The sequence below is a fragment of the Trichophyton benhamiae genome (genome assembly GCF_000151125.1).
Source record: "Trichophyton benhamiae CBS 112371 chromosome Unknown contig01989.5, whole genome shotgun sequence".
Taxonomy (NCBI): Eukaryota; Fungi; Ascomycota; class Eurotiomycetes; order Onygenales; family Arthrodermataceae; genus Trichophyton; species Trichophyton benhamiae.
The window spans coordinates 15,264-38,981 of record NW_003315112.1 but is presented as its reverse complement, the minus strand read 5'-3'; the positions used below and the strand labels follow the sequence as shown (position 1 = coordinate 38,981).

Below are 23,718 nucleotides of genomic sequence, written 5' to 3'. Positions count from 1 at the left end.
TAGCGATAACGATTACGTAATATTCTTATCTGTCGCTTAATTATTTTGCCGCCACCGAGAGCCCTAAGCTCTATTACGTAATCAGACAGAAAACGCGCTTGCTTGTTCAATTTAGACGCGTTGGCATTTCTCACCAGGCGATGTTTGGTAGAGAGCTACATTTTCTCCTAGGACGCTGAGACGTGGATTTTTTGCTCCTATTTCTCACTGGGGCGCACTCAGATGATGACAGGTTGACCATAATACTTTACCCGCGAAGATGTTCATCAAGCAAATAATCATCCAAGGCTTTAAGAGGTAGGTGAGGGGGGAGCCATTTCCTCAGCTTGTAAAGAGCTTTTGCTAACGGCATATTGTATAATAGCTACAAAGATCAAACGGTCATTGAACCGTTCTCTCCAAAGCACAATGTGATTGTTGGCCGCAATGGCTCTGGTAAAAGTAATTTCTTTGCTGCCATTCGGTTCGTTCTTAGTGATGCCTATACACACATGGGAAGAGAAGAGCGCCAGGCGCTGCTACATGTATGGATACCGGGTCGCCCACCTCTCAAATTCATATGCGATTGCTGATAATAAGTAGGAGGGCTCGGGCTCTGCGGTTATGTCAGCGTACGTTGAGATTATATTCGACAATTCGGATGACCGTTTCCCAACAGGCAAGGATGAACTCATACTACGCCGTACCATCGGTTTAAAGAAGGACGAATACACCTTGGACCGGAAGAATGCCACCAAGTCTGATGTCATGAATCTACTGGAGTCTGCTGGATTCTCGAGGTCAAACCCCTATTACATTGTCCCACAGGGTCGAGTGACAACTTTGACAAATATGAAGGATTCTGAACGGCTAGTACTCCTGAAAGAAGTCGCAGGAACTCAGGTTTATGAAGCCCGTCGTACGGAATCTTTAAAGATAATGAACGAGACCAACAATAAACGAGCAAAGATCGATGAATTGCTGGATTATATCAACGAGAGGCTTGGGGAGCTTGAGGAAGAAAAGGATGAACTTAGGAATTTTCAGGAGAAGGAAAGGGAGAGACGGTGCCTTGAATACACCATTTATTCTCGAGAACAAGCTGAGATCGCGAGCGCTCTGGAAAGCATTGATGACCAAAGACAAGCTGGGGTTGAAGATACGGACGCCAATAGAAACAGGCTGATGCAGGGAGAGAATGACATTGCTCAAATAGATACCCAAAAGGCAGAGATCAGGCAGCAAATGGAGCTTCTGAAGCTGGAAAAGGACCAACTGGAAGATGATAGGCGCGATGCATCTCGAGCACTCGCGCAAGCCGAATTGCAGCGGAAATCCCTGTCAGAAGGCCAGAGCGCTGCTCAAAGGTCAAAGGCAGAGCGTGAGGCGAACGTCGAACGAGTGAACGCTGCCATAAAGGAGCGTGAAGAAGAGCTCAGTACATTGCTTCCTCAATTCAACGAAATGAAAGAACGGGAAGACCAGGCCAAATTCAGTTTGAATGAGGCTGAAACCGGCAGACAGCGTCTATATGCAAAGCAAGGGCGAATTTCCAGGTTCCGAAACAAAGGGGAACGTGATAATTGGCTGCAGAGTGAAATACAGAATACTTATGCCCAAGTCTCTACTGTTAAGGCCGTTCGAATGCAGACAACCAAGGAAATCCAAGAACTCGAAAATGACATCGCCCTTCTGGAGCCAGAGGTTGAGAAACTTCGAAAGGAAGCTGATGGCTGGGGTGACAACCTTCAATCTATTGATCAAGAAGTACAAACCGCAAAGGATGAGCGGGATAGGCTAATTGATCAGCGAAAGTAAGTCCCTACGTATTGCCTCATTTCGATGTGCTATATCTAACGTTTGAGTATAGAGAGCTCTGGAGAGAAGAGGCTAAGCTAGACTCAATTCTCAACAATGCAACCCATGAAGTAGAAAGAGCAGAAAGAGCACTTGCCCACATGATGGACCAAAATACCAGCAGGGGCCTTGCGGCAGTACGACGAATCAAACGGCAATATAACCTTGAAGGTGTTTATGGAACGCTTGCAGAGTTATTTGACGTTAGCGATAGATATCGTACGGCCGTCGAAGTCACCGCTGGTCAGAGTCTCTTCCATTATGTTGTCGATACGGACGAGACAGCTACCAAAGTCCTAGAGATATTGCAAAAGGAAAAGTCAGGAAGAGTCACTTTCATGCCACTAAACAGACTTAAGCCAAGAGCTAGCAATATTCCTCGGGCTAGTGACACAATTCCAATGATTGAAAAACTGCAATATGACCCTCAGTATGAGCCAGCTTTTCAACAAGTTTTTGGGAGGACGATTATCTGCCCTAATCTTCAGATCGCATCCCAGTATGCTCGCAGCCATGGCGTTAATGCCATTACTCCTGAAGGTGATCGATCCGACAAGCGCGGTGCTCTTACTGGTGGTTTCCATGATTCAAGGAAGTCTCGACTTGATGCGACAAAGAACGTTGCGAAATGGCGAGACGAGTATGATGCGAAGAAGGCTCGTGGGGGAGAGATCCGGCGTGAGCTGGAGAAGATGGACCAATTGATTACACAGGCAGTTGGTCACCTTCAAAAAGCAGAGCAAAAACGCCAGCAGCTCCACTCCAGCAATGGTCCCTTACGACAAGAGATCAAGAGCAAACGGGATCTATTGCACAACAAAACTGACGCTCTTGAAGCAAAGCGGCGCGCTCTTAAGAATATTGAAGCCAATATCGATTCGCTGACTAGCCAAATAACGGCTCATGAGGAGGAGCTTGCTACACCCTTTGAGAAAGCACTTTCAAATGCCGAGGAGGCACGGTTAGAGAGCCTCAACTCTATGGTGCAGGATCTTCGGCGAGAGCATGCCGCACTATCTAGTAGCCGCAGTGAGCTAGAAACCCGGAAATCAATCTTAGAAGTTGAGTTACGCGAAAACCTTTATCCACAGCTAGATCACCTAGCCGGCCAAGGTCTAGATGCTGGTGAAGAGACTGCTCAGGGGAACTTAAAGGAGAGCGAGAGGGAGGTCAAGAAACAACAGAAGGCACTTGAGAAACTCAGTAAGAAGCTTCAAAAACTGGAAAATACCATAGAACAACAAAACAACGAAGCTTCACAACTCGAACAGCGTCGAGCGGATATAAAACGTGAGCTGGAGGAATTCGCTAAATCCATCGAAAAGCACCAACGCCGTATGGAAAAGAGTATGCAGAAAAAGGCAGCCTTGACTGCTCAAGCTTTGGAGTGCAGTGCTAACATTCGCGACCTCGGAGTGCTTCCTGATGAGGCTTTTACTAAATTCAAAAACACAGACTCCAACACAATTGTCAAGAGGCTGCATAAAGCTAATGAAGCTCTCAAGAAATATTCGCATGTGAATAAGAAGGCGTTTGAGCAGTACAACAGCTTCACGAAGCAGCGAGAGACTCTTACCAAACGTCGAGAGGAACTTGATGCATCCCATAAGTCCATTGACGAGCTGATTATGATCTTGGATCAAAGAAAGGATGAAGCCATTGAACGAACCTTCAAGCAGGTTTCAAGAGAGTTTGCAAGGATATTTGAGAAGCTAGCCCCCGCCGGTCGAGGACGACTTATTATCCAGAGGAAAACCGATGCTGCCACTCGACAGCAGGAGGACATGGACTCCGATGAGGAGGAGGCTCGCCGTAGTGTGGAGAACTACATCGGAGTTGGCATCAGTGTTAGTTTTAACAGCAAACACGATGATCAGCAGAGGATCCAGCAGCTTAGTGGTGGCCAAAAGAGTATGTATATCCATTTGATTCTCAATTATATAAAAGAAAGGCTGACATTTCACAGGTTTATGCGCGCTTGCCCTTGTCTTCGCGATCCAGGCTTGCGACCCTGCACCTTTTTACCTCTTTGATGAAATCGACGCTAATCTCGACGCCCAATACCGAACCGCCGTGGCCCAGATGCTCCAGTCCATATCGGAAGAAACTAACGGCCAGTTCATCTGTACAACATTCCGACCTGAGATGCTCCACGTTGCAGAGAAGTGCTATGGCGTAAGCTTCCGTAGCAAGGCCAGTACCATTGATGTCGTCTCGCGCGAGGAGGCTTTGAAGTTTGTGGATGAACAGAAATCTTGAATGCAGCCATGCCATGGTTATTTACGTATATATGTGCTATGTTTGTTGATTTCCCTTTATTCTTGACTACTGCTGTCTCAGCGTATTATTCTATAATGATGGGACGGCGTTAAAATTGCGCCGGTTTGCGCCGGTGTTTGTGTGCCCGCCTTGATTTACGGTATCAATGTATTTGTTCATGACGCTCCAAGAATTTTATTCGCCCACCCTAGAGGCTATATAAATTCTATAACTTTCTATTAAAGTGCTCCATCTGGCTGGGAGAGATCCCTGGCTTCCTCACCAGTCCACTCCACAATAACTTTATCAGGAATACCCCTCACAAGCACATGGATATGCTCTAAAGATCTTATACTCTGCAAGGCGGTCCAATTCTTAAACCATATGACTCTATCAGCAGCATCACTGAACCGACTCAGATGGGACGTAAATGTTCTATGGACGAAATCGTCAATCAACGCCCGTGATTCTTCGGTTACATCTCCATTTTCAGGAGCAGTATCTATCCTGTTCTTAACCCAGACGCACATATGTGTAATATCAGGTGTGAGGCCGTACGGCCAGTCATTCCGAAGAATCTTATAATCCCTTGGATCTGCGAAAAGTGTTGGATTCTGGCATAAGGTCTGCGGATCTCTGTCTATGGGCCAATGCAAGCGTTCTTTGCATAAGAAGTTTGCTATATTCCCATATCGCGCTTTGATAGTGGAGCTCCATGCCGCGTATCGGCGTAGATCGGATGGTTTCCGTTTGAGCAGTTCTAGCTGATTACTTGCTATAAAAGACAGAATTAGTGCCACCGCCCTCCATTTGACGCCATACATTGGTTCTTCGGCTTGTATATACAGAGTAAACGAGATGGCTGGAGGGCTGTTCAACCTATGATGTCCTTCAGTTGCTGCCAGTCGTGGCAGATAAACTCGTCGTCTGTCTGGGCGAGAATCTGGCGATCACTCTCACTGAGGGGGAAGCCAGCCTCCCCATCTAGAGACTGCGGCGCCATTCCGACTGTTGGGCTGTTATGCTCCCGTCTATACCGAGTAATAATATGTTCGTTGTACTCCGTACAGGTATAGCAAAGGAAGTGGACGCCAATGTCGATATCAATTGTCGATGTTGATGTCGGCGTTTGATGATTGAAGAGTAGTGACTGCCAAGCCCGAGGCACCTGACCTATCACATGACTTTGAAAGTCTCCTATTCTTACATAATCATCTGTGACGTTTGGAAAGGGCGCGGAGGATTATCTTACATAATCAACTAGTGACGCCACGGAAAACATCCCAACTGTTTTTTTCCCTGCTGCTGGACCTGCTCGTGATCGGTTTTTTCTCCCCGGGTTCCAATTCTCGCCGAAACAGCTCCCTCCTCAAAACTAGTCTCGCTACTCTGGCTGCGGGTCCGTCTGCTCAGCTTCCGGGGTATAAGAATGAGGTCCGTTCCTTGTTGTTCGTTTTGGGTGTACCATTCGAGCGTTGCATCTAGACTGTTGAAATACTGACTGTGTGGGTTAAGTGCATGGGCTTCTCGCAAATATATTGACGGTGTTTATATTCCTGCCGGTCTACTGATTGCTGGAACTGCAATCATGAAGCTTGAATGGGTTATCTATGCCGTGGCGTTGGCCGTGGTTCTTGGAGCTTACAAGATCTTTAGCAACAGTAATGGCTCCCCTCCCCCACACCCCGTCTCTTGGTGATAGTTTTCTATCCTCAGGCGACAATACTGACAAATTATCATTTGCAGGACAGCGGAAGGTCCTGAAGCCCAACGAGTTCCAGAAATTTGTACTCAAGGAGAAGACAATTGTTTCCCACAACGTTGCCATTTACCGATTTGCCCTCCCTCGTCCAACAGACATCCTCGGGTTACCAATTGGTCAACATATCTCTCTTGCAGCACTTGTAGAGGGCCAGACTAAGGAGATCGTTCGCTCTTACACCCCTATCTCCTCTGATGACAATGCCGGATACTTCGACCTTCTCATCAAGTCGTATCCTCAGGGTAACATCTCCAAGCACATGACTACCCTGAAAATCGGAGACACGATGAAAGTCCGCGGACCAAAGGGTGCCATGGTCTATACTCCTAACATGGCCCGACATATTGGTATGATTGCTGGAGGTACCGGTATCACACCAATGCTTCAGGTTATCAAGGCAATCGTCAAGGGCAGACCAAGCAACGGAGGAAACGACACCACGCAGGTTGACCTTATTTTCGCAAACGTAAATGTGGAGGATATTCTTTTGAAGGAAGAACTTGACGAGCTTGCCAAAACTGACAAGGCTTTCCGTGTTCACTACGTTTTGAACAATCCTCCGGAAATGTGGCAAGGCGGTGTTGGCTTTGTTACCCCAAGCATGATCAAGGTTAGTGCTCTTTTCAACTTGCTTCCATATTTTGAACTTGCTGCTAAATATCACTGCTAGGCCCATCTTCCTGCGCCAGCGGACGATATCAAAATCATGATCTGTGGTCCGCCCCCTATGGTTAGCGCCATGAAGAAGGCCACAGAGTCTTTGGGTTACAAAAAGGCCAATCTCGTCAGCAAACTCGAGGACCAAGTCTTCTGCTTCTAAGCATGTCTCCCATTTCCTTGTTATGGGCGGTATGAAAACATAGATGGGGCTTCTCTGGAAGGAAAAAATGTATTCAAAGCCATGTCCTTGGTTAGCGATGCATAATGGGTACACGAATATATGTTTCGGCATGAGTATGTAACTGTTTATCTAATGTTAATTGATTTATTCACTCAGTGGCTGGATCATTCACTGCTTTGTAACGCCGAACATATTCAACGATTACCAAATCCGATGTGATTGATGTCTTTTTGATCTTGCTTGTATAATTACCATAAGCTATCCTACGAATATTGTCACCAGTCCTGGTAAACAATAAAACTCCCACGTCTCAATGAGTCAAAGAACATTTCGTTCATACCGCTTGTACTCCGCATGTCCTTGAGAGATCTGATAGTAACAATAGGCACCTTGTTATCTCGCCTGCGCCAAGACCGCTGCAGGACGATAAGCTTTATTAACTACGTTTATATCTCAGCTCGCGTCAACCATCAAACACCAAAGAACACAAACCACAGTTCCAGCTACTGACAGCAACTCCTTCTGAGCAACTGGGGTGATACTGGTGAGTTACTTACTGAAGCTGATAGTCATCTTTGTTAATTGTACTCTGCTAAGAAATGCGCGCGGCTCAAATCACAACTAACCCTTCTTCATAGGTGCATTGGACCCCGTAGCCTGAGAGAAGCTGTTGCATGGCAGAGGAACGGATAAACTAAGGATAAATGCCCCTTCGAAATAGAAAGACGGAAGGTCAACAGAGCAGCAGGCCTATTACCAGAAAAAGTAGGCCCGCTACCTCGAGAAACCGCACCGGCGCCGCCGCAGTGCCTCCAGCAAATGCCAGTTCAGCCTCAATCTCACTATCAGAAAGCGAGTCGGATATCGAACGAGTTAGCCAGAAAGCGAATGCACTTTTAGGCTGTTTTTTGTCTTTTAAAAACCATAATGATGATGCTTCCACAGAAAGTATCTCACGAGACTCCTCCGTTATCCCTACAAAACGACCAGCTGAACCCAATGAGACGTCCACGGCATCAGAGAGAAGTAAAAAGAGAGACGACCACAGTTCCAGAATAAAAGATCGAGCACAAACACAGTCAGAAAGTCCAACTTCACAGATAGCATCGTCTTCGCTTTATCCTGTGGTGGAAATACCCGGCAGGATACCCCAACCAATTGAACTACCGGCAGACAGACATATATCCAATACATCAACAAGATTAAAGCGCAGGAACACTAAAAGAATAGCGAGGGAAGAATCTCCATTTTCTGATTATATTGAGGCTCCGATACCCCCAGCATCTCGGTCATCAAGGCGAAGAAAAGGCGCTCTCAAATACTACGGACGTACCCCACGGGGTTGTAGTCCGCAGAATCAAAATGAAGAAAACTACCTAGTCAGCAAACCACTCTCGCCTCCGCCTTCTTCTTCTCTTAGTTCAGTGTCCGAACCGTTGAATGGGTCGGGCCGTGTATGTTACCGCTCCGCTACTCATATTGTGGTAAGGGAGCCCCTGGTTGACATTGCACCTGAGTATGCACCTTACTGCTCTCTGGAGGAGAGAAAGGACCTTGAATCCCTTTTGAAGACGAAGAAGCATACCAATACTAGTTGCGAAGGGACATTATTACATGCTGACCTATGCATGAATGAATTGAACGTACTCTACCGCTTTATGAGAAGCGAGGAGAAAACACGGAACGAAGGCTGTATCCAGGTCCTTATTACCGAGTATACTCGGCAATTGTTTGGTTGCGGTAAAATTGAGGGTCTGCTTGAGAGATTAGCTACCCTTCATGAAGTAAAACTGGTTCTTTCACGATACACCGTGGATATACAGGAATTCCTTTTGGGTTGCCGAAATTGTGAAATGGCGCAACAGATTAAGTCTGTTAAACATCTGATTACCATATGCCGGTTTCTAAAAGAGAAGTTTCTGGTCTCTGCTCTTGTTGTGAAAAACGATATCAATACCCATCTTAAAGCTCTGTTACAAAAAGTTGATGAACAGAAGCTACGAGCAGTGGCTCAAGAAATAAAGATTCTAGGACGTCGGGCTTCTCATGCGTTTCGCGCATTTCTAATTGATGCTAAAAATGGCTGGCTGTCTACCTCGCCGTCAACTCTTCGAGCCTATCCATCCAAACCATACGAACATCTACAGCCGTACGATACTGCCAATGTATTATCTCATATTAGAGCCCGTGAACTTGGATACCGGGTATATAGGGGAAAATCTTCCATATATCAAACCTTGGCCAAATCAGCAAATGAAAACTGGGAGCATTGGAAGTCATGGAAGGGCGCGTCGCAGGATGTTGTGGTGCTTGAATGGTCTCCTGATGGTACTCGTTTCGTCGCCGGATCTGCAACGTCCTGTTCTCCAGGGAATATGATGTATAACCGGCGAAACAACTTAGTGGTGGGAGATTTGGCTATTAATAGCCTTAAAGAACTTCCCGATCACCGGATGCCGCGAGCGTTATTTGACCCAACACGAGCAGATGAAGGAGAAAGCGGAAACGACTCCCAACTCTACACATCTATCAGTGCAGTAGCATGGTCCAATGATGGGACCCGGATGTTCAGTTCCAGCTATGACCGAACCGTCAAGGTATGGGATACTTCAAGCCACGAGAATACTAAATGTATCACCACTCTCCGTCACCCTGGGAAAGTCCTAGTTATGGCTCTTTCAAAGGTTGATAATAGTCGATTGGCTACTGGATCTGATCGTGAGAATAGCTTTCTGCTGTGGCATGTTGAACAAGAGTACGGCCTTGCTCTTTCTTCATCATTGGAGATACATTTACGTCACAAAAAGCTCATGACACCGACATCTTTAGCCTGGGGAGTCAATTCTTATACTAAAGATCTTCTTGCGGCAGGAATGTCTTTACCCGATAATACGGATATGCACGGCGTCCCTCCGGTCGGTGGCCACCTCACACTTTGGCGAATGGAAGAAGCTGGCGTTACCCAAGTGAATGTGATGCCTAACTCACAGAATGTTTTTGATATATCATGGCATCCGACGTCGCGTCTATTCGCTGCCGGCATAGCTGCCTGTGGCCGCTCCAAGGGTTTAGGCTCGGACATCCGGTCAATGGTGAATGTTTATGATCCATTGAGGGGTAAGAGGGACATAGTCAGCTATGATTGCCCTGGTATTGATATCAATGATGTGACCTTTTGCCCATTCAATGAGAACTACATCTCCGCTGGATGTACTGACGGAACAACCTATGTGTGGGACTGGAGAAATCCCGACAAGATTCTTCATAAACTTAAGCATGGCCTGCCGATTAGGGAGCAAGATGTAGGTGTGCAGCTTGCACTCTGGGGGGATCAGCCAAATAGATTCTATACTGGATCTTCCGACGGGTGTGTGAAACTCTGGAACATCATGGCTGCCACAGAGGACGTTTTCGTCAGGGACATTGTCAATCTTGGCACTGATATAACATCTGGATCATTATCCTCTGATAAGACGACTATGCTCATTGGAGATACTGGTGGTAGCATCCACATACTTTCCACCTCATCCCCTCAGAATGAAGACAAGTCAATGCGATTCGAACATGCTGGAGATGAATTAGCGGGTAACCTGGACAGTGCTGCGAGCGCTGCCAATGCGCTGATTGAGTCGGGTCAAATAGTCAGGCATGAAAAATTCGGCCCTGGAAAAGGTCCTAACTACAGCGGACCTTATGCTGCCTGGGCTAGGCCACCGGATACCCCCGCCGATCAACTTGCTACCACGCCGCTGACAATGCAGGTACGGATGCAGCAGCTCTACGGCTCCGTTGCCATGCGCCGTAAATACCTCGATGACACCACCTACAATCATGTCCGAACCCAGATCCAGCTTGCGAAGTATCGGAACAAGAAAACATACTGTGCCGTCCCTGGTAGCAGTAGCAATATAACGACCGAGGAGAGTTCTTCTTAACACAAGCTCTCTTGCCCGATATATTCAGTCTTGGGTTTACTTCTCTTTTGTCTGTCCTAGGGAATATGTACTTACTACAGCAGTGGTTAGGAAAGGCGGTACGCTCTGTGACATTGGTTGATTTTCCCGTGGTTCCAGGACCCAACAATACCTTGATTTTATAATGGCATCTAGAGCTTTCTCCTTTCTCATTAGATCTAGTTATTGACCTCTGTCGCAATGCCACCATAAAATAAGCAGTTAACCCTATGCCAATTGCACTTCCAATCCCGGGCGTATCAGCCTCATATTGATATCGATAAGACCATGCTCAAACGGGAATAGATAGACCCGATAGCTGTATCTCTCGCATCTCAAACAGCCGCCTCGTCCATCTCATCAAGTCTCTCGTTCATATCTCCTGCATCAAAAGCCGTCCATCCCTTGCCGTGATCTATCAATTGCTTAGTCCGAGCTGGCTCCCTCGCACCAATAAACTCACGTGGGGCAAAACCTCCATCCGCGCTTTTAATCTTTTGACTCACGAAGAAGTTTTTCGATTCTTTCAATCTTTCAGCGTCCGGCGCAAAACTGCTTTCTGGATGCACCAGCAACTCCTTCGAAGCTCTTTAACTGTATACTCCAGCATATTCAAGCCTCGAATCGGCATATCAAGTTTCTCCAGCTACTGTCGGGTGCTACCACGCAACCTGGGCCGAAGTCGAACCCCACCACCATACATCGACAGGCGCGGGACGACTCTATCATTGACTACGGCTACTCGTCCGGTATTAACCATGGCTTCAGACGCTATTCCTTCTATTGCGAGTCTGTCGATTCAGTCTGTTAGCTCGGAGGTGTCGAGTTATCCCAATTGCTACCCTGCTTTCAACCCGGTGGACAAGTACCGCGCGCATATCGCAGAGTTGGTCGCTGAAGCTTCAGGGCTGGAACCGGCGTTTGTCTATACCAAAATACTATGGACAAATATGCTGGACAAAGGCGACTTGATTCTCCCTGTAAGTCTAGTTTTGCTATAGACGGTCGGCGGTGTTGATAGTTGCTGATGGAGTATGTGTTATGCTCTAGGTACCCGCACTACAGATAAAGGGCAAAAAGCCACAAGAAATTGCGGCGGATATCGCTGCCAAATTTCCGAAATCCGACCTGATTGAGCCACCAGTCGTCGTTGGTGCTCATCTTCAGTTCTTTTACAGCCATAGGCCTATGACCGAAAACGTGATCCGCTCGATTTTGGCAAACAAAGACGCATATGGAAGCAATCCAAACGTCGGTCTACGAGATCAAAGAGATGCGAGCAAAGGAAAGAAGAAACTCGTGGTGGAGTTCTCGTCTCCAAATATTGCGAAGCCTTTCCACGCCGGACATCTTCGAAGTACCATCATTGGTGGATTTATCGCCAACCTATACACAATTCTAGGATGGGAAGTTCTCAAAATCAACTACCTTGGAGACTGGGGAAAGCAGTATGGCCTGCTTGCCAGCGGATACGAAAAGTATGGCAGCGAAGAGGAGCTTCTGAAGGACCCCATCAACCACCTGTTCGAGGTCTATGTTAAGATCAACCAAGATGTAGCTGCACAGGAAGGCCCGATAAAGGAGCTCAAGGAGCAGATCAAGGCCAAAAAGGAGAAGAATGAAGATGTCACGGAGTTGGAGAAGCAGCTCGAGCCACTAGTCGATGCAAGCTATGATGAGCAGGCCCGTCGATACTTCAAGAGCATGGAAGACGGAGATGAGAAAGCACTTGAGCTGTGGCGGCGATTCCGAGATCTCAGTATTGACAAGTACAAGCAGACATATGCTCGGCTGAACATCGATTTTGATGTTTACTCTGGAGAGTCCCAAGTCAAGGACGAAAGCATAAAGAAATCCTACAAGGCCATGGAGAACGCGGGTGTCTCGGAAAGCTCAGAAGGCGCTGTCATCATCGATTTTGCAAAACACGGGGCAAAGAAGCTTGGAAAGGCCATCGTGATCCGAAAGGATGGAACGCCGCTCTATCTCACACGAGACATTGCTGCTATCGTTGAGCGAGACGACGAATACCAGTTCGATAAGATGATCTATGTTGTAGCTGCTCAACAGGAGCTTCACCTTGCTCAGCTGTTCAAGACAACAGAGTTAGTTGGAAAAAAGGACCTGGCAAACCGTTGTGAGCATATCAGCTTCGGTATGGTTAGGGGAATGAGCACTCGAAAAGGAACGGTCAAGTTCCTGAACGATATTCTAAAGGATGTTGGAGAAAAAATGCACGAGGTCATGCAAAAGAACCAAGCCAAGTATGAGCAGATCGAAGATCCAGTGGCAACCGCCGATGTTCTTGGAATAACGTCAGTGATGGTGCAGGATATGAGCGGTAAACGGTATGTTCGGCATCTTCTTCCACACGTGGAATATACATGGGCCTCCTCGGACAGTTTTATATTCTACAGCCTTTTTCTTTTCTTTTCTTTTCTTTCTTTCTTTCTTTCTTTCTTTCTTTCTTTTTTTCTTTCTTTTTTTTTTTTTTTTGCCTTGTTCATTGCCATCTGGAGAGAATTCAACCCAAGAAATAGACGAAAGTAACATGGGGTAAACTAACTTGTATTGCTCGGAATAGGATCAACGGGTATGAGTTCAACCTAGAGAACATGACCTCGTTCGAGGGTGACACAGGGCCATACCTGCAATACGCACACGCGCGTGTCTGCTCTGTGACCAGAAAGGCCGAGATCAACCCGGAAGAGCTAGGCAGTGCAGACCTCAGTTTACTTACAGAGTCGCATGCCGTCGACCTAGTCCGCCTACTCGCCCAGTGGCCGGACGTGGTATTCAATGCCTCCAAGACGCTGGAGCCTTGTACGATACTGACATATTTGTTCCGAATGACACACATGCTGAGCTCCGGCTATGATGTCTTGAAGGTCGTGGGCAGCGAGCCGGAGGTGAAGATGGCGAGAATGGCGCTTTATGAGTCCGCCCGTCAAGTCCTCCATAATGGCATGCGGCTTCTGGGTTTGAACCCTGTCAAGCGGTGAGTCCTGTTCCTTGTCTTAACATCTCCATCTAACCCTCCATCTCGATATCCGATATCGTTGATCATTGCTCAGGGCTAACGTTCTTTTTCCCGTAGGATGTAATTTCGGATATCTCCCTTTCATCCCGCCATCGCATCAGTCTAGCTACTATCAAACATCACTTACACACCCTTTGTGTACTCCAACAAATCTTCATGTGACCAAAAAGAAAAAAAAGATACGTACATTAAAAAAGCGTAAAAGTCAACTCCAGCCAAACAAACAAGCTTAACGATAGTATAATCAATGTCAGAGTAGTATAGATGGGGAATGATAGCTGGAATCCCCCCTCCAACCCCATCCTCTCCAGCCCTCCTCCACCCCCCTCTCCCCCCAACATCTCTTCACCTATGACGTTGATATTTGGATCGTATTCCTTGCCTAGCGCACATTCATTTATATCCGGCTGCTCTATGCACCAAGGATGCAGCGGGACGCTTATCTCATCAACTCTGCGACTGCCGCAAGTCTACCGGTTTCATACACTGTATCTGTATCGTCTGTCAGATAGAATGCTTGCTGCCTTGTATCAATATGCATGTATGCACTCCATACGTAGTTGAGCAAGGAAGAAGAAGGCTCTGCCCGGCCGATGACTCATGGACACAAGTCCAAGCAATCGAAGACAGGCAATAACCTCGCCGCAGAGTCGCCCTCGGAAAACGCCCCAGGGTGTGAAGCCAACATCGTGTCTTTTTTTTGCTGCCCAATGGCTCCTTGGGTGCGAGTGTGTGAAAGCCTAAATCTTGGAGCCCAATCGTGGCAGCATCGGATCATGGAGTGAGAAAAAAAAAAAGATCTTCTTTCCTTTTTTTCACTCTCCTTCGCCTGGCCAAGGGACTGGAGAAGGGAAGTGTTTTTGCTTCTTTTTTTGAAAAATGGTTAGGGCCCGGTATGGCCTGTGTATTTCATTACATACTCCGTACTGGTTGATATTTATAATTTTGGCCTTTGACTGTTCAGGCTCGCCGGGCCACGTTCATTCGTGGGGGGCTGGATGGGCTGAAACGTCGGCGAAAAGGCCTTTGGTCTTCGTAAGCTTGAATAATTTATGGGAAGCGTTGAGGGCTATTCTTGTGTATCCTGTCGGCAGTGCTGTCTTTGTTGACGCCGTCTCCTCTGCCAAAAACCGAGAAGTTAACTATGTTTAGTATCAGCTTGTATACAAACATCAGCTTTTTATGGTAAAACGGTGGATCAAGGGAACTTTTCCAGACTCCAGCTAAAGAGTCGGCTTAAACTCGACCCACTGGTGAAAAAAGATAACTCGTTAGCTCCTCTTTCTTCCTTCACACGATGTCATCATTCCGAAGTAAAACGGCTTGTCGATATTTGCCCCTCGTCAATCGTCCATCGTCTCGGCTTTTTTCAAGTGAGGGAGACAGAGGCTGCATGGCAGGGGATAACAGTCGAACATCCCAGCAGATCTCGCTCGTCCTGTGTGTCAGAGCCTGTAACTAGCAGATTCTTCCCTTAACTAGTCCTCTTCTGCTGCGTGGCTATCCTGTCCTCTCTGTCTCTGCTCTCCCTGATTCTCAGTCTGTATCCCAATCCAAGAGCCAACTCAACGTCAGATGTAACAGCGAGAACACAGCCTTTTCTTCAACATGGTTCCATAGGCGTCTTCCTTAACGCAAGGGCTGTGTTTGTGTTTCCTTTTTTTTTTTTTCACTTTCTCTGCTTTCTGCCTCACATTCTCTCCTGCTGCTCATCCTAGCTGTATTAATTACTTACATATTAGTACCATATGTATACGGATATGCAAGTAGAAACTTTTTCTCTGCCTCTCGTACCTTCGATCGTAGCTGGAGGAAAGGAAAACTCCCTCTCGGTCTGTCTTCTCTGTCTCTGCTGTCTCTCTCTCTCTCTCTCTCTCTCTGGCGTAGGCATGGCCGTCTGTCGTCTCTAGAAGCCCACCACCACTGGCAGTGATGAAGCCGGCCGTGCAATCGGGACTGTATCCAGCAAAGAAAACAGCCGTCGACTCCACCGGCGAAGAAAAAAGAAAGCAGACGGTCGACCAGAGTCTCTCAGGATGACTCGTTTGGCCTGCGGGTGAAGAAGAAGAAAAAAAATCCAGGTCAAAGAGAGGGCAAAAAAAAAAAACCTCGACGTCCTTTTTTCTTCCCACAAACACAACCAAAACCTCAACTTCGACAACTCAACGTCAACCCAACTTCACACACAAACCGACACTCTCAAACCACGACGAGTTTCACCTTTCTCGTTTGTCTTTGCTGCTGATATTATCGCTAGCAGTCAGCTCTGCCGTCTGGCTCCGTTATCTTCGGCCATATACACGCTGATCGTCGTCCCGAGGGTCACATCGCTCGCTCGCCCGCAAAACCGCCCACCAGCAGCAGCAGCAGCAGCAGCAGCAGGCGAGCAGCAAAAGAGGACGAAGACGACGACAGACGAAAGCCTCCCACGGCGTGTGCAACCGTCAGTCCAACTCTTGACGCTCCGGTCTGCTCAAAAGGAAACCTTCCGTGTCTCGTATCCCAGTTTTCCTCGCCGTCGTTGTCCCTCTGTCTACTCAGCTGAGCCGGTCAACCGTACCAGATTTGCGCCCTCCACCACCCCGTCCAGCAGCCTTTCCGGCCTCTTTAGACCCTCTAATCTCGCCTTTCTTGACTGTTTCCTTGCATCTTCCTTCCTCCAGGAGAGCATCTACTCGATCGTCGACATCCCCGGCTCAGAAACAGCCCCGGTTTCAGACCCTTTCGTCAGCTCAAGCATCCAAAAACCCCGCCATCCGCAACACTGCGTACTCACGGCTATAGCCATCAAAGTTACGGAGAACAGACCAGACAGAAGCCTAGTTACCAGATCACTGAGCAGCAAGGCCAGCCCTTTGTTTTTTACTCTCCGTGACATCGGTTTCCGGGACTCCTATCCCAGCTCTGTCCCCTGCGATTTTCTAGAAGGGCCACAAAAATTATATACTTCAGTCGCATATAACTGCCTGGATATATTAACTTTTTTTTTTTTTTTGCCTTTTATTATTTATTTACTTTTCACCCCGTTGAACCAACCCCTTATCAATATATAACCGGAACATTAACCCCTTTCCGCGCTGGTCAAGACAACTAAGATAATAGTTCTCGGATCCCCCACACGCTACAGACAGCCACTTCGTTCTCGTTTTCTACTTTCAACTCTTACACTCTTCGATGGACCACATGCTTTGTTCACTGGAATCTATACTTGAATTGGAGCTCAGAGCAACCGTATACAGGTGAAACGCAGATATCTGCTTCCAGACAACACTCTTTTTCACACTGGGAGCAACATTACTACCACAGAGTGGTAAAAAAGGGGGTGCGGACATTGAGTGCAAGAAAAATAACACGAACCCCCCTTAGCCATCGAAGACATCAACTCCATCGACCACAACATCAACAGAACAACGACAACATCATCAAGCAACGACTGAAGTTTATCACTCTATCAACAAACAATCAGGCTCCGCAAATTTGTTTGGGTCAGAAGTTGTCGAAACCACGGCTCTCTTCCGAACCTAAATATCGACCCATTCTTTCCTGCGCGTTTTGAATCGCGTCATGTCTTTCGTCAGCTCACAGCAATCGTACGCCGCCTTCTGCGAAGAATTTGATGAAGATGCGAATGTAGCAATCCCCGAAACAAGACGGGTTGCAAACATTTCCGCCAAAAGATCAAAACCGGACCTTCACCCAGTGATAATCAGCGCAGACGGAGCCAGCGATTCTGGCTATTCAAGCCGTACTGCGGCGACAATTGGGAGTAGCGGAGAATCGCTTGCCAGCGGTGTCAGCGGTGCCAGCAGCTCATACGCTGTTTCTATGAACAACGCCATGGCTGGACGAGATATACCTCGTGTGAGGTCGCGGGGCGATGGAGTGGATAGAGAAAAGCAACATAGCCGCAAGGCAAAGGAGAGAGAGCAGAAAGACTTGGACGGAATGCAGCACGAGGGAATGAAGCCACCTTCATCACGAGGCTCGAATCGACCGACCGCTCTTACACATGCACCCAAAGCCCGGCGTCGAGAGTCGATGTCTGCAGGAAGGCATCCACCCGGAGTGTGCGCCGAAAGCGATCGCTTTGGATACCACACGCAAGGAATCATACCGAACATGATGGACGCCTCGTCGTACTTCAATCAAATCCCCGGGTACGACGTACCACCATCGCCTCAAACTCCTCGCTACCAACCAATGGATATGGGCATGTCCATCACTCCAGCCATTACACACTCTCGTCGATCAAATTCGTCTTCTTACCACCAGCAGAGTCGCCCTGTCAGCTTCCATCCCGGCATCGTGCCTGATATGAACATGATGTACATGGCAGGCGGCCCGTCAGCTCCGTATGGTAACAGCCATGCTGGTCCACCACTCTCTGCCTCAGCCTATACGAACGCTTACATGGGCTCTCCTTTCGATTCATCCTACACTCAGCCTTCCCCAATCATGGGCTCGTCTTACGAAAACTCGTCCCAGGTGATGATGCATTACGAGCGTCCCCGCACCGCATCTATGTCTCGACCTTCATCTGAACGACCAAGACGAGGCTCGGTCTACGGCCCTCCGGTTGTGGAAAACACTCCCCCTACACCGAGCCACATGCCAAACTTGGATCGCAAATTGGAACGCCGACCATCTAGGGAACAACGTGCTCGCCGGCAGTCACGCTCGTATCACGATGAAGATTACTACCGCATGCCACCTCCTCGCCTTCCAGCATCCAAGCCAGCGCAGCCACAGCCTCCTGTTCAAGTGATTCCCATCGCTAAGCGACCGACTCCGAAGAAGGCCGTTACCACGCCGGCAGCCACCACTGTGGTTCATCGTCCCCCATCATTCGATATGTCTAGCATGCGCGAAGCACTCCCACCACCAAGGGCTAACCAGTACCATCACCAGCCTCCCCAATCTCAGCGACGGGCGAGCCGCAGTACTGCTCGTGAACCCTCTCCAGAAAGAGGCACGACTCAAGTGATTGCAAGCACCAGGCCGCGGAGGACTGCTACATACTACGATGCTGCTAGGCCTGCCAGAGTCACTGTAGAAGCTCCTCGTCGCCCACGCCGTGTATCAACATACGGAATTGAACAGGAGAATCTTTTAGAACAGAAGCAACGCGAAGTGGAAGCATACCAAGCCGCTCGGGCCCCGAAGGCGCCGCAGCTTACTACTGAAATGGTCCGAAAGGCTTCTCGTCGTGTCTCCAAGGCCCGGACGATTCACCAGCGCCAGCCTGAACCCGAGCCTGAACCAGAACCAGAGCCAGAGATTGAAAGCCCAAGCGAAACTGATACTGACACTGAAAGTGAGGAAGAAGAGGAAGAAGAAGAGGAGGAAGAGGAGGAGGAGGAGGAGGAGGAGGAGCCTCCCATGCAAGTTTACCCTATGTCTCGCGTCCATCGACAACAGCCTCGACAGCAGCTTAGGCAGCAACATCCGCCAGCACCGCCCGCCCCACCGGCCCCCCCAGCTCCCCAAGTGCCACCAGCTCCAGTACCACTCACAACTGAGATGCTCCGCAAGGCTGCTTCTCGTCGGCCACCTCCAATCCCACACAGTGAAACCGAGAGCGACGACGACGATGATGATGCAATTGAAGATGATTCATCATCTGAAAGCAGTGACTCGGAAGACGACACCAGTGATGTCAACACCAAGAACGGCAGTGCCACTGGCTCCCGAGTTGACGATGATAGCATCACCATGATCATCCGGGGGGTTAAAATTGGGTTATCTAGTGATGCCATTGATGGGAAGACCATCAACTTCCGCTCAGGGGAGGAGGGAGGGGTTGAATTGAACATTGGCGGACGAAAACGGGATCGATATTTCTTACCGCGTTCCGACACCGCCAGCACAAGCAGCCGCAGAGAAGCCGACGACATCAGACGCCTGCGCGAAGAACACCGCGCCGAACGTGACAGCCGACGATCCAGCCGATCAGGATATAGTGGACGAGGCCTACTGGAGTAAACTACTTTGAAATACCCACTTTGCTCCGGTGGACTAGTGCGAGAACACACCAAAAATACCAAAATGGGCAAAACACTTAATTATATATTCGAATATTTCGGGAGATACCTAACCCGTCCGCATGACTTCGTTCAACCAACCTATCTATTTACTTTTGGGAGGCCGTTTGATATTCTTTTTCAGTTATTTTCTGCCTGGAACAAAAGAATGCTTGGATAGGGAAAGAGAAAAAAGTCGACGGGATACAACAAAAGTTTTATAAAAAAAGAGTTAGTTTTGGTTTTTTCTATGGAAGGGGTCAGCTGTCTTTTCCTTCTCCCTTTTCGTTATCTACACCTTTCCTCTATATCACTGATTTTGATTCCTTTCAAGTTTCCCCGCGTTTCAATTTCCCTAACGTTATTGCTGATGCCTTTTTTTTGCCCTTTTTTTTCTTTCTTTCTTTTTTTTACCTTTTTACACCTTTTGATCAATGTCCTGATTTCTTGCATGCATTGTGTTCAAGATACCTCACCTGTTTTTTCGCCATCCGTGTTTTTGCCTTAGCCCTTTGCATACGCCTTCAATTACCTATTTATTTCGTCTGCTATGCCTACTACCTTTGTTCACCTATGCTATACACGCGCTCCTACTTATGATTTGTACGATTGTCGACGATCTGATGTGGTTATGATAATATTATCCCTAAGGCATTTACCCACTATCTCATTCCCTTACTTACCCCCACGATCTCAATGACCCGTCCCCAAGTTTTGCATTTACACCTCACCGTTGGATTTGTTTCTGTACCTACCATTTGTCCACCTTACATTTCCTGCATGCAATTCCAGTGCGCATTGCATGATTAGTTCCTTTTTATTATTTTGGATCTATTCCTTCTTCTATACCGTTAATTATTCTCATTTTTTTTCATACCCAATTTCTATTCTTTTTTTTTTTTTTCTCGTTCAGTGTGATGCCGTGCTTCATCCTTTAATATTTCCACCTCGCTACCTAATTTGTTGATATCCGGTTCATGGGGTGCGTTCCGCCTTCTCGCTCAGGACCCTCGTGTTTCTTCCTCGCGGCCCGATGCGAAAGCCTCACGTTTATCATCCGTTCATACCAGAATCGACCTGTAAAATGTACAATTTGACTATCCCAGCCAGCGTTTTGTCTTCTTTTTCTCTCCGACGCCGACCGCCTTGATACGTTAGCGACCCCAGGTCGTCACACAGAGTGCTCACCATAATTCCAGCCAACTTGTATTCCCTCCTCCTCATCGGTTTTAGCTAAGGTGTTATCTCTACCCTGGCGAAGGACCCAGGCTTCCACACTTACACACAAAGGCTGCCATTCTAATTTTTTCACATACGTTTTTTCTTTCACCTTTTTCCTGCGTGATAGCTTGACTCAAATATATACTCTCGCACATAGTTTCATGTATTACACTTTCAAAAACACGTGGACGACGCTAATTTGTCTACCTGGTTGGACAGCAGCCCGTCATCCTATAGCCACCGTGGTTAATATCTCTGTATGCAAATGACAGCATCACCGTCATCCTTTCGCTTTTGCTTTGCTGTCTCTTTTTGCCTTTTGTGGCTTTAAATCGATTAAGGTTTAGCTCCCGCAGTAAGTCTTGGCGGTAAATTCCACGTGATACAATTCAGCTGACATAAGCGATAGTTGCCCTGGCGACGGGGAGAAGTAAACAAAAGACTTCCCAGCCTCATCATTTTTCCTGCTTTACCCGCCACCGCGACATCTCTTGATCGCCCACTTCCAGTCTCCCTTTCTTAACAATCATATCACTCGGTAACTGTCACTTGTTCCTCTATTGCTCTTTGTTCCTTGTTACTCACATTTCACTAGGCTCAACCACCTTTACTCGAACTACGGAGTATATCTGGCAGCATCGGAGTTGTCCTGTTTAGAGGCAAGCAAAGCCCCCATCTTGGGGCCGCACGCATTCCTTGCGTAGTCACCGAGGCTGCCTGTGTCCTGTGTTTAGAATCAGGTTATCATGGCTCCAGCCCCTATCGTTCCCCCTTCAGATGAAGGGGTCTTATCCCCGGGATCCTCTTCAGTTGTCGCCGAGTTCCTAAAGTCGATAAAACGGACAACGCCATCTAATATCAAGGACTTTCTTGAGCCCAGAAATATCCCGACGAAATCACTCGAAACTAATATGGAAGGGACAAAGATTCTCGCTGCCCGAGATAAGGAACCTACCACGCCTCTACCTGTCTATGGCGAAGGGGCGATCGATCCGCATAGCATCAACATGCAAGGCATGCTGGCACTTTTTGCCCTCCTTGGTGCAGCGCTTGTTATTGCAGCAATTTGGTTCTTTTTCTGGGCGAAAAATGGAGGGTTTATCTGGCGAGAAAACGACTGGGATGATTATAAATCAACAGTATTACGACGAAAGGGTCCTGATGGCCGAACGCTTTCCAACGCCACGAAAAGTACTGCCCTTGGTGGAGGAAGTATTGTTGCCAGAGAATACCGAGATTATGATGACGCCACCACCGCTATGGAAACGGAAACCGTTGCAACGGGTAAAACGGGTAGAACGAGAAGAGGATTCATTGCTATGAAGAAGAAACTGTTGCGTCGACAGAAGGAGTCCGACTGGGAAGGCGGCCACGACGAAGATATGCGGGCGTACCGCCACGAGAAGCCTGCGCAAGTTGGTGGCATGAATCGTGAAGCTGATGGAACATACCATGGCTCTGACTTTACCCCTACCAACACACACACCAACACACACAATGCAGGTAGCGAAGCTGGATATACCTATACTTATGATGAAAAGAGCCAATGGACACAGAGCCAGGCCGGTTATACCAATAAGTACGAAGAGATGGATATTTCCAGGGGTCGGAACGCGTCTGGCTTTTCCTTCGTTGCAGGTGAAGATACCGTCTCCCATGTAACAGAGGAGCAACGACCTCTTCGAGAACCTTCTCCACCTCCGCGTCGCCGGGACACCGACCACCGTCGTACTGCTGGTAGTCGTACTGATGCAAGCCGTACGGAAGCGAGTCGCTCTGATGTTAGTCGCTCTGAGGCTAGCCGCTCAGAGGTTTCGGATACTGAACGTCGCTCCCGCCATGCCCGGCACTCCCAACGCCCCCGTGGACCTAGAACGAGTACCAGCAACAACCGGCAGTCCACCTCTCGCAAGCGCACTTCAATGCCCGGCAGCTATACTGAGCCACTCGACATGTCTGAGTACTCCTATCAGCATCTTGACGGGTCTGACAACGGCACCAGCAACATGAGTTATCATCAGCCACTCCCCGCCCTCAGCAAAGGATATCGTCGTACTGGGCGAGGTAGACGCCGAGATAGCTTGAGTGACAGCGACGGAGAGTAACAAGAGTCATCGTCCGTGAGTTAGTACGGGTAACGCTTTAACATGTTTTGCATTGCGTCTTTTTTTTTATCACTGTCATGTCTTTTGTGGAAAGGGAGTTGGTGCCAATTTGGTGGTTTAATGTTATATATGCCTTTTTTTTTTGTGCGATGTACGGGCCAAGTGAACGAATCCATGTCCTCATTATGTAGTAGTTAGCTAAATCTACCTTTTTCCAATAATTCTACCCGTCCTTTGACCTTCCTGGGCCCAGCAGGCGGGAACGCTACGAAATCGCCCCACCGCTTCCGCTTAAGCTTATTGTGGACCGCGAGCTTAAATCAATGAGATTGGCATTCGACTGTTTTCATAGATATATATGCCTGAGGCACAAATATAATACATGGATGGATATAGGGCTCAGGAATTTAAATGTGTTCTCATTCCGGCAGAGGCGCAGGCTTAAAGGCTGCCCGCTTTATTTTCCTCGGTAGCTAAGCTACGAGGCTGAGAAAACACTCTGAGAGAAGCTCGGGTCGAATCTCCCAAGTTCTCTCTCTAACGCTCCACAAGGAGCCTTCTATAACTATCGGAGTAATACGCCGGAACAGTTACTAAGTCTGATATAATAATCAGCCTGGTCAAATCCATGCATGTTGCTGCACGTACTTCGGGACCGAAGTGGGTCGCAAGACACTTTTA

At 47.9% G+C, this 23,718-nt stretch overlaps 8 protein-coding genes across 8 annotated transcripts; 6 read left to right on the top strand and 2 right to left on the bottom strand.

Annotated features, from left to right (window-relative positions):
• Positions 1–259: 259 nt before the first annotated feature.
• ARB_04723 (uncharacterized protein) lies at positions 260–4,095 on the top strand (the record flags this gene model as incomplete). Its single annotated transcript, XM_003016388.1, has 5 exons — positions 260–297; positions 365–524; positions 583–1,793; positions 1,850–3,747; positions 3,803–4,095. The coding sequence occupies 5 exons, from the start codon at positions 260–262 to the stop codon at positions 4,093–4,095; spliced, it is 3,600 nt and encodes a 1,199-aa protein (XP_003016434.1).
• A 239-nt stretch (positions 4,096–4,334) lies between these two features.
• Positions 4,335–4,919, bottom strand: ARB_04722 (uncharacterized protein; the record flags this gene model as incomplete). The annotated part of the gene is made up of 1 exon (XM_003016387.1): positions 4,335–4,919. The coding sequence occupies one exon, from the start codon at positions 4,917–4,919 to the stop codon at positions 4,335–4,337; it is 585 nt and encodes a 194-aa protein (XP_003016433.1).
• An 840-nt stretch (positions 4,920–5,759) lies between these two features.
• ARB_04721 (flavohemoprotein, putative) lies at positions 5,760–6,677 on the top strand (the record flags this gene model as incomplete). Its single annotated transcript, XM_003016386.1, has 2 exons — positions 5,760–6,467; positions 6,528–6,677. The coding sequence occupies 2 exons, from the start codon at positions 5,760–5,762 to the stop codon at positions 6,675–6,677; spliced, it is 858 nt and encodes a 285-aa protein (XP_003016432.1).
• Positions 6,678–7,402: 725 nt separating this feature from the next.
• Positions 7,403–10,633, top strand: ARB_04720 (WD repeat protein; the record flags this gene model as incomplete). The annotated part of the gene is made up of 1 exon (XM_003016385.1): positions 7,403–10,633. The coding sequence occupies one exon, from the start codon at positions 7,403–7,405 to the stop codon at positions 10,631–10,633; it is 3,231 nt and encodes a 1,076-aa protein (XP_003016431.1).
• Positions 10,634–11,214: 581 nt separating this feature from the next.
• On the top strand, positions 11,215–13,653 carry ARB_04719 (uncharacterized protein; the record flags this gene model as incomplete). The annotated part of the gene is made up of 4 exons (XM_003016384.1): positions 11,215–11,631; positions 11,717–12,999; positions 13,069–13,197; positions 13,236–13,653. 4 exons carry the CDS (start codon positions 11,215–11,217, stop codon positions 13,651–13,653), a joined length of 2,247 nt encoding a protein of 748 aa, XP_003016430.1.
• A 1,512-nt stretch (positions 13,654–15,165) lies between these two features.
• On the bottom strand, positions 15,166–16,479 carry ARB_04718 (uncharacterized protein; the record flags this gene model as incomplete). Its single annotated transcript, XM_003016383.1, has 6 exons — positions 15,166–15,287; positions 15,427–15,843; positions 15,897–15,944; positions 16,047–16,160; positions 16,252–16,362; positions 16,464–16,479. 6 exons carry the CDS (start codon positions 16,477–16,479, stop codon positions 15,166–15,168), a joined length of 828 nt encoding a protein of 275 aa, XP_003016429.1.
• Positions 16,480–17,255: 776 nt separating this feature from the next.
• ARB_04717 (uncharacterized protein) lies at positions 17,256–19,673 on the top strand (the record flags this gene model as incomplete). The annotated part of the gene is made up of 1 exon (XM_003016382.1): positions 17,256–19,673. One exon carries the CDS (start codon positions 17,256–17,258, stop codon positions 19,671–19,673), a length of 2,418 nt encoding a protein of 805 aa, XP_003016428.1.
• A 2,005-nt stretch (positions 19,674–21,678) lies between these two features.
• Positions 21,679–23,037, top strand: ARB_04716 (uncharacterized protein; the record flags this gene model as incomplete). The annotated part of the gene is made up of 1 exon (XM_003016381.1): positions 21,679–23,037. One exon carries the CDS (start codon positions 21,679–21,681, stop codon positions 23,035–23,037), a length of 1,359 nt encoding a protein of 452 aa, XP_003016427.1.
• Between the last annotated feature and the right edge of the window lie 681 nt (positions 23,038–23,718).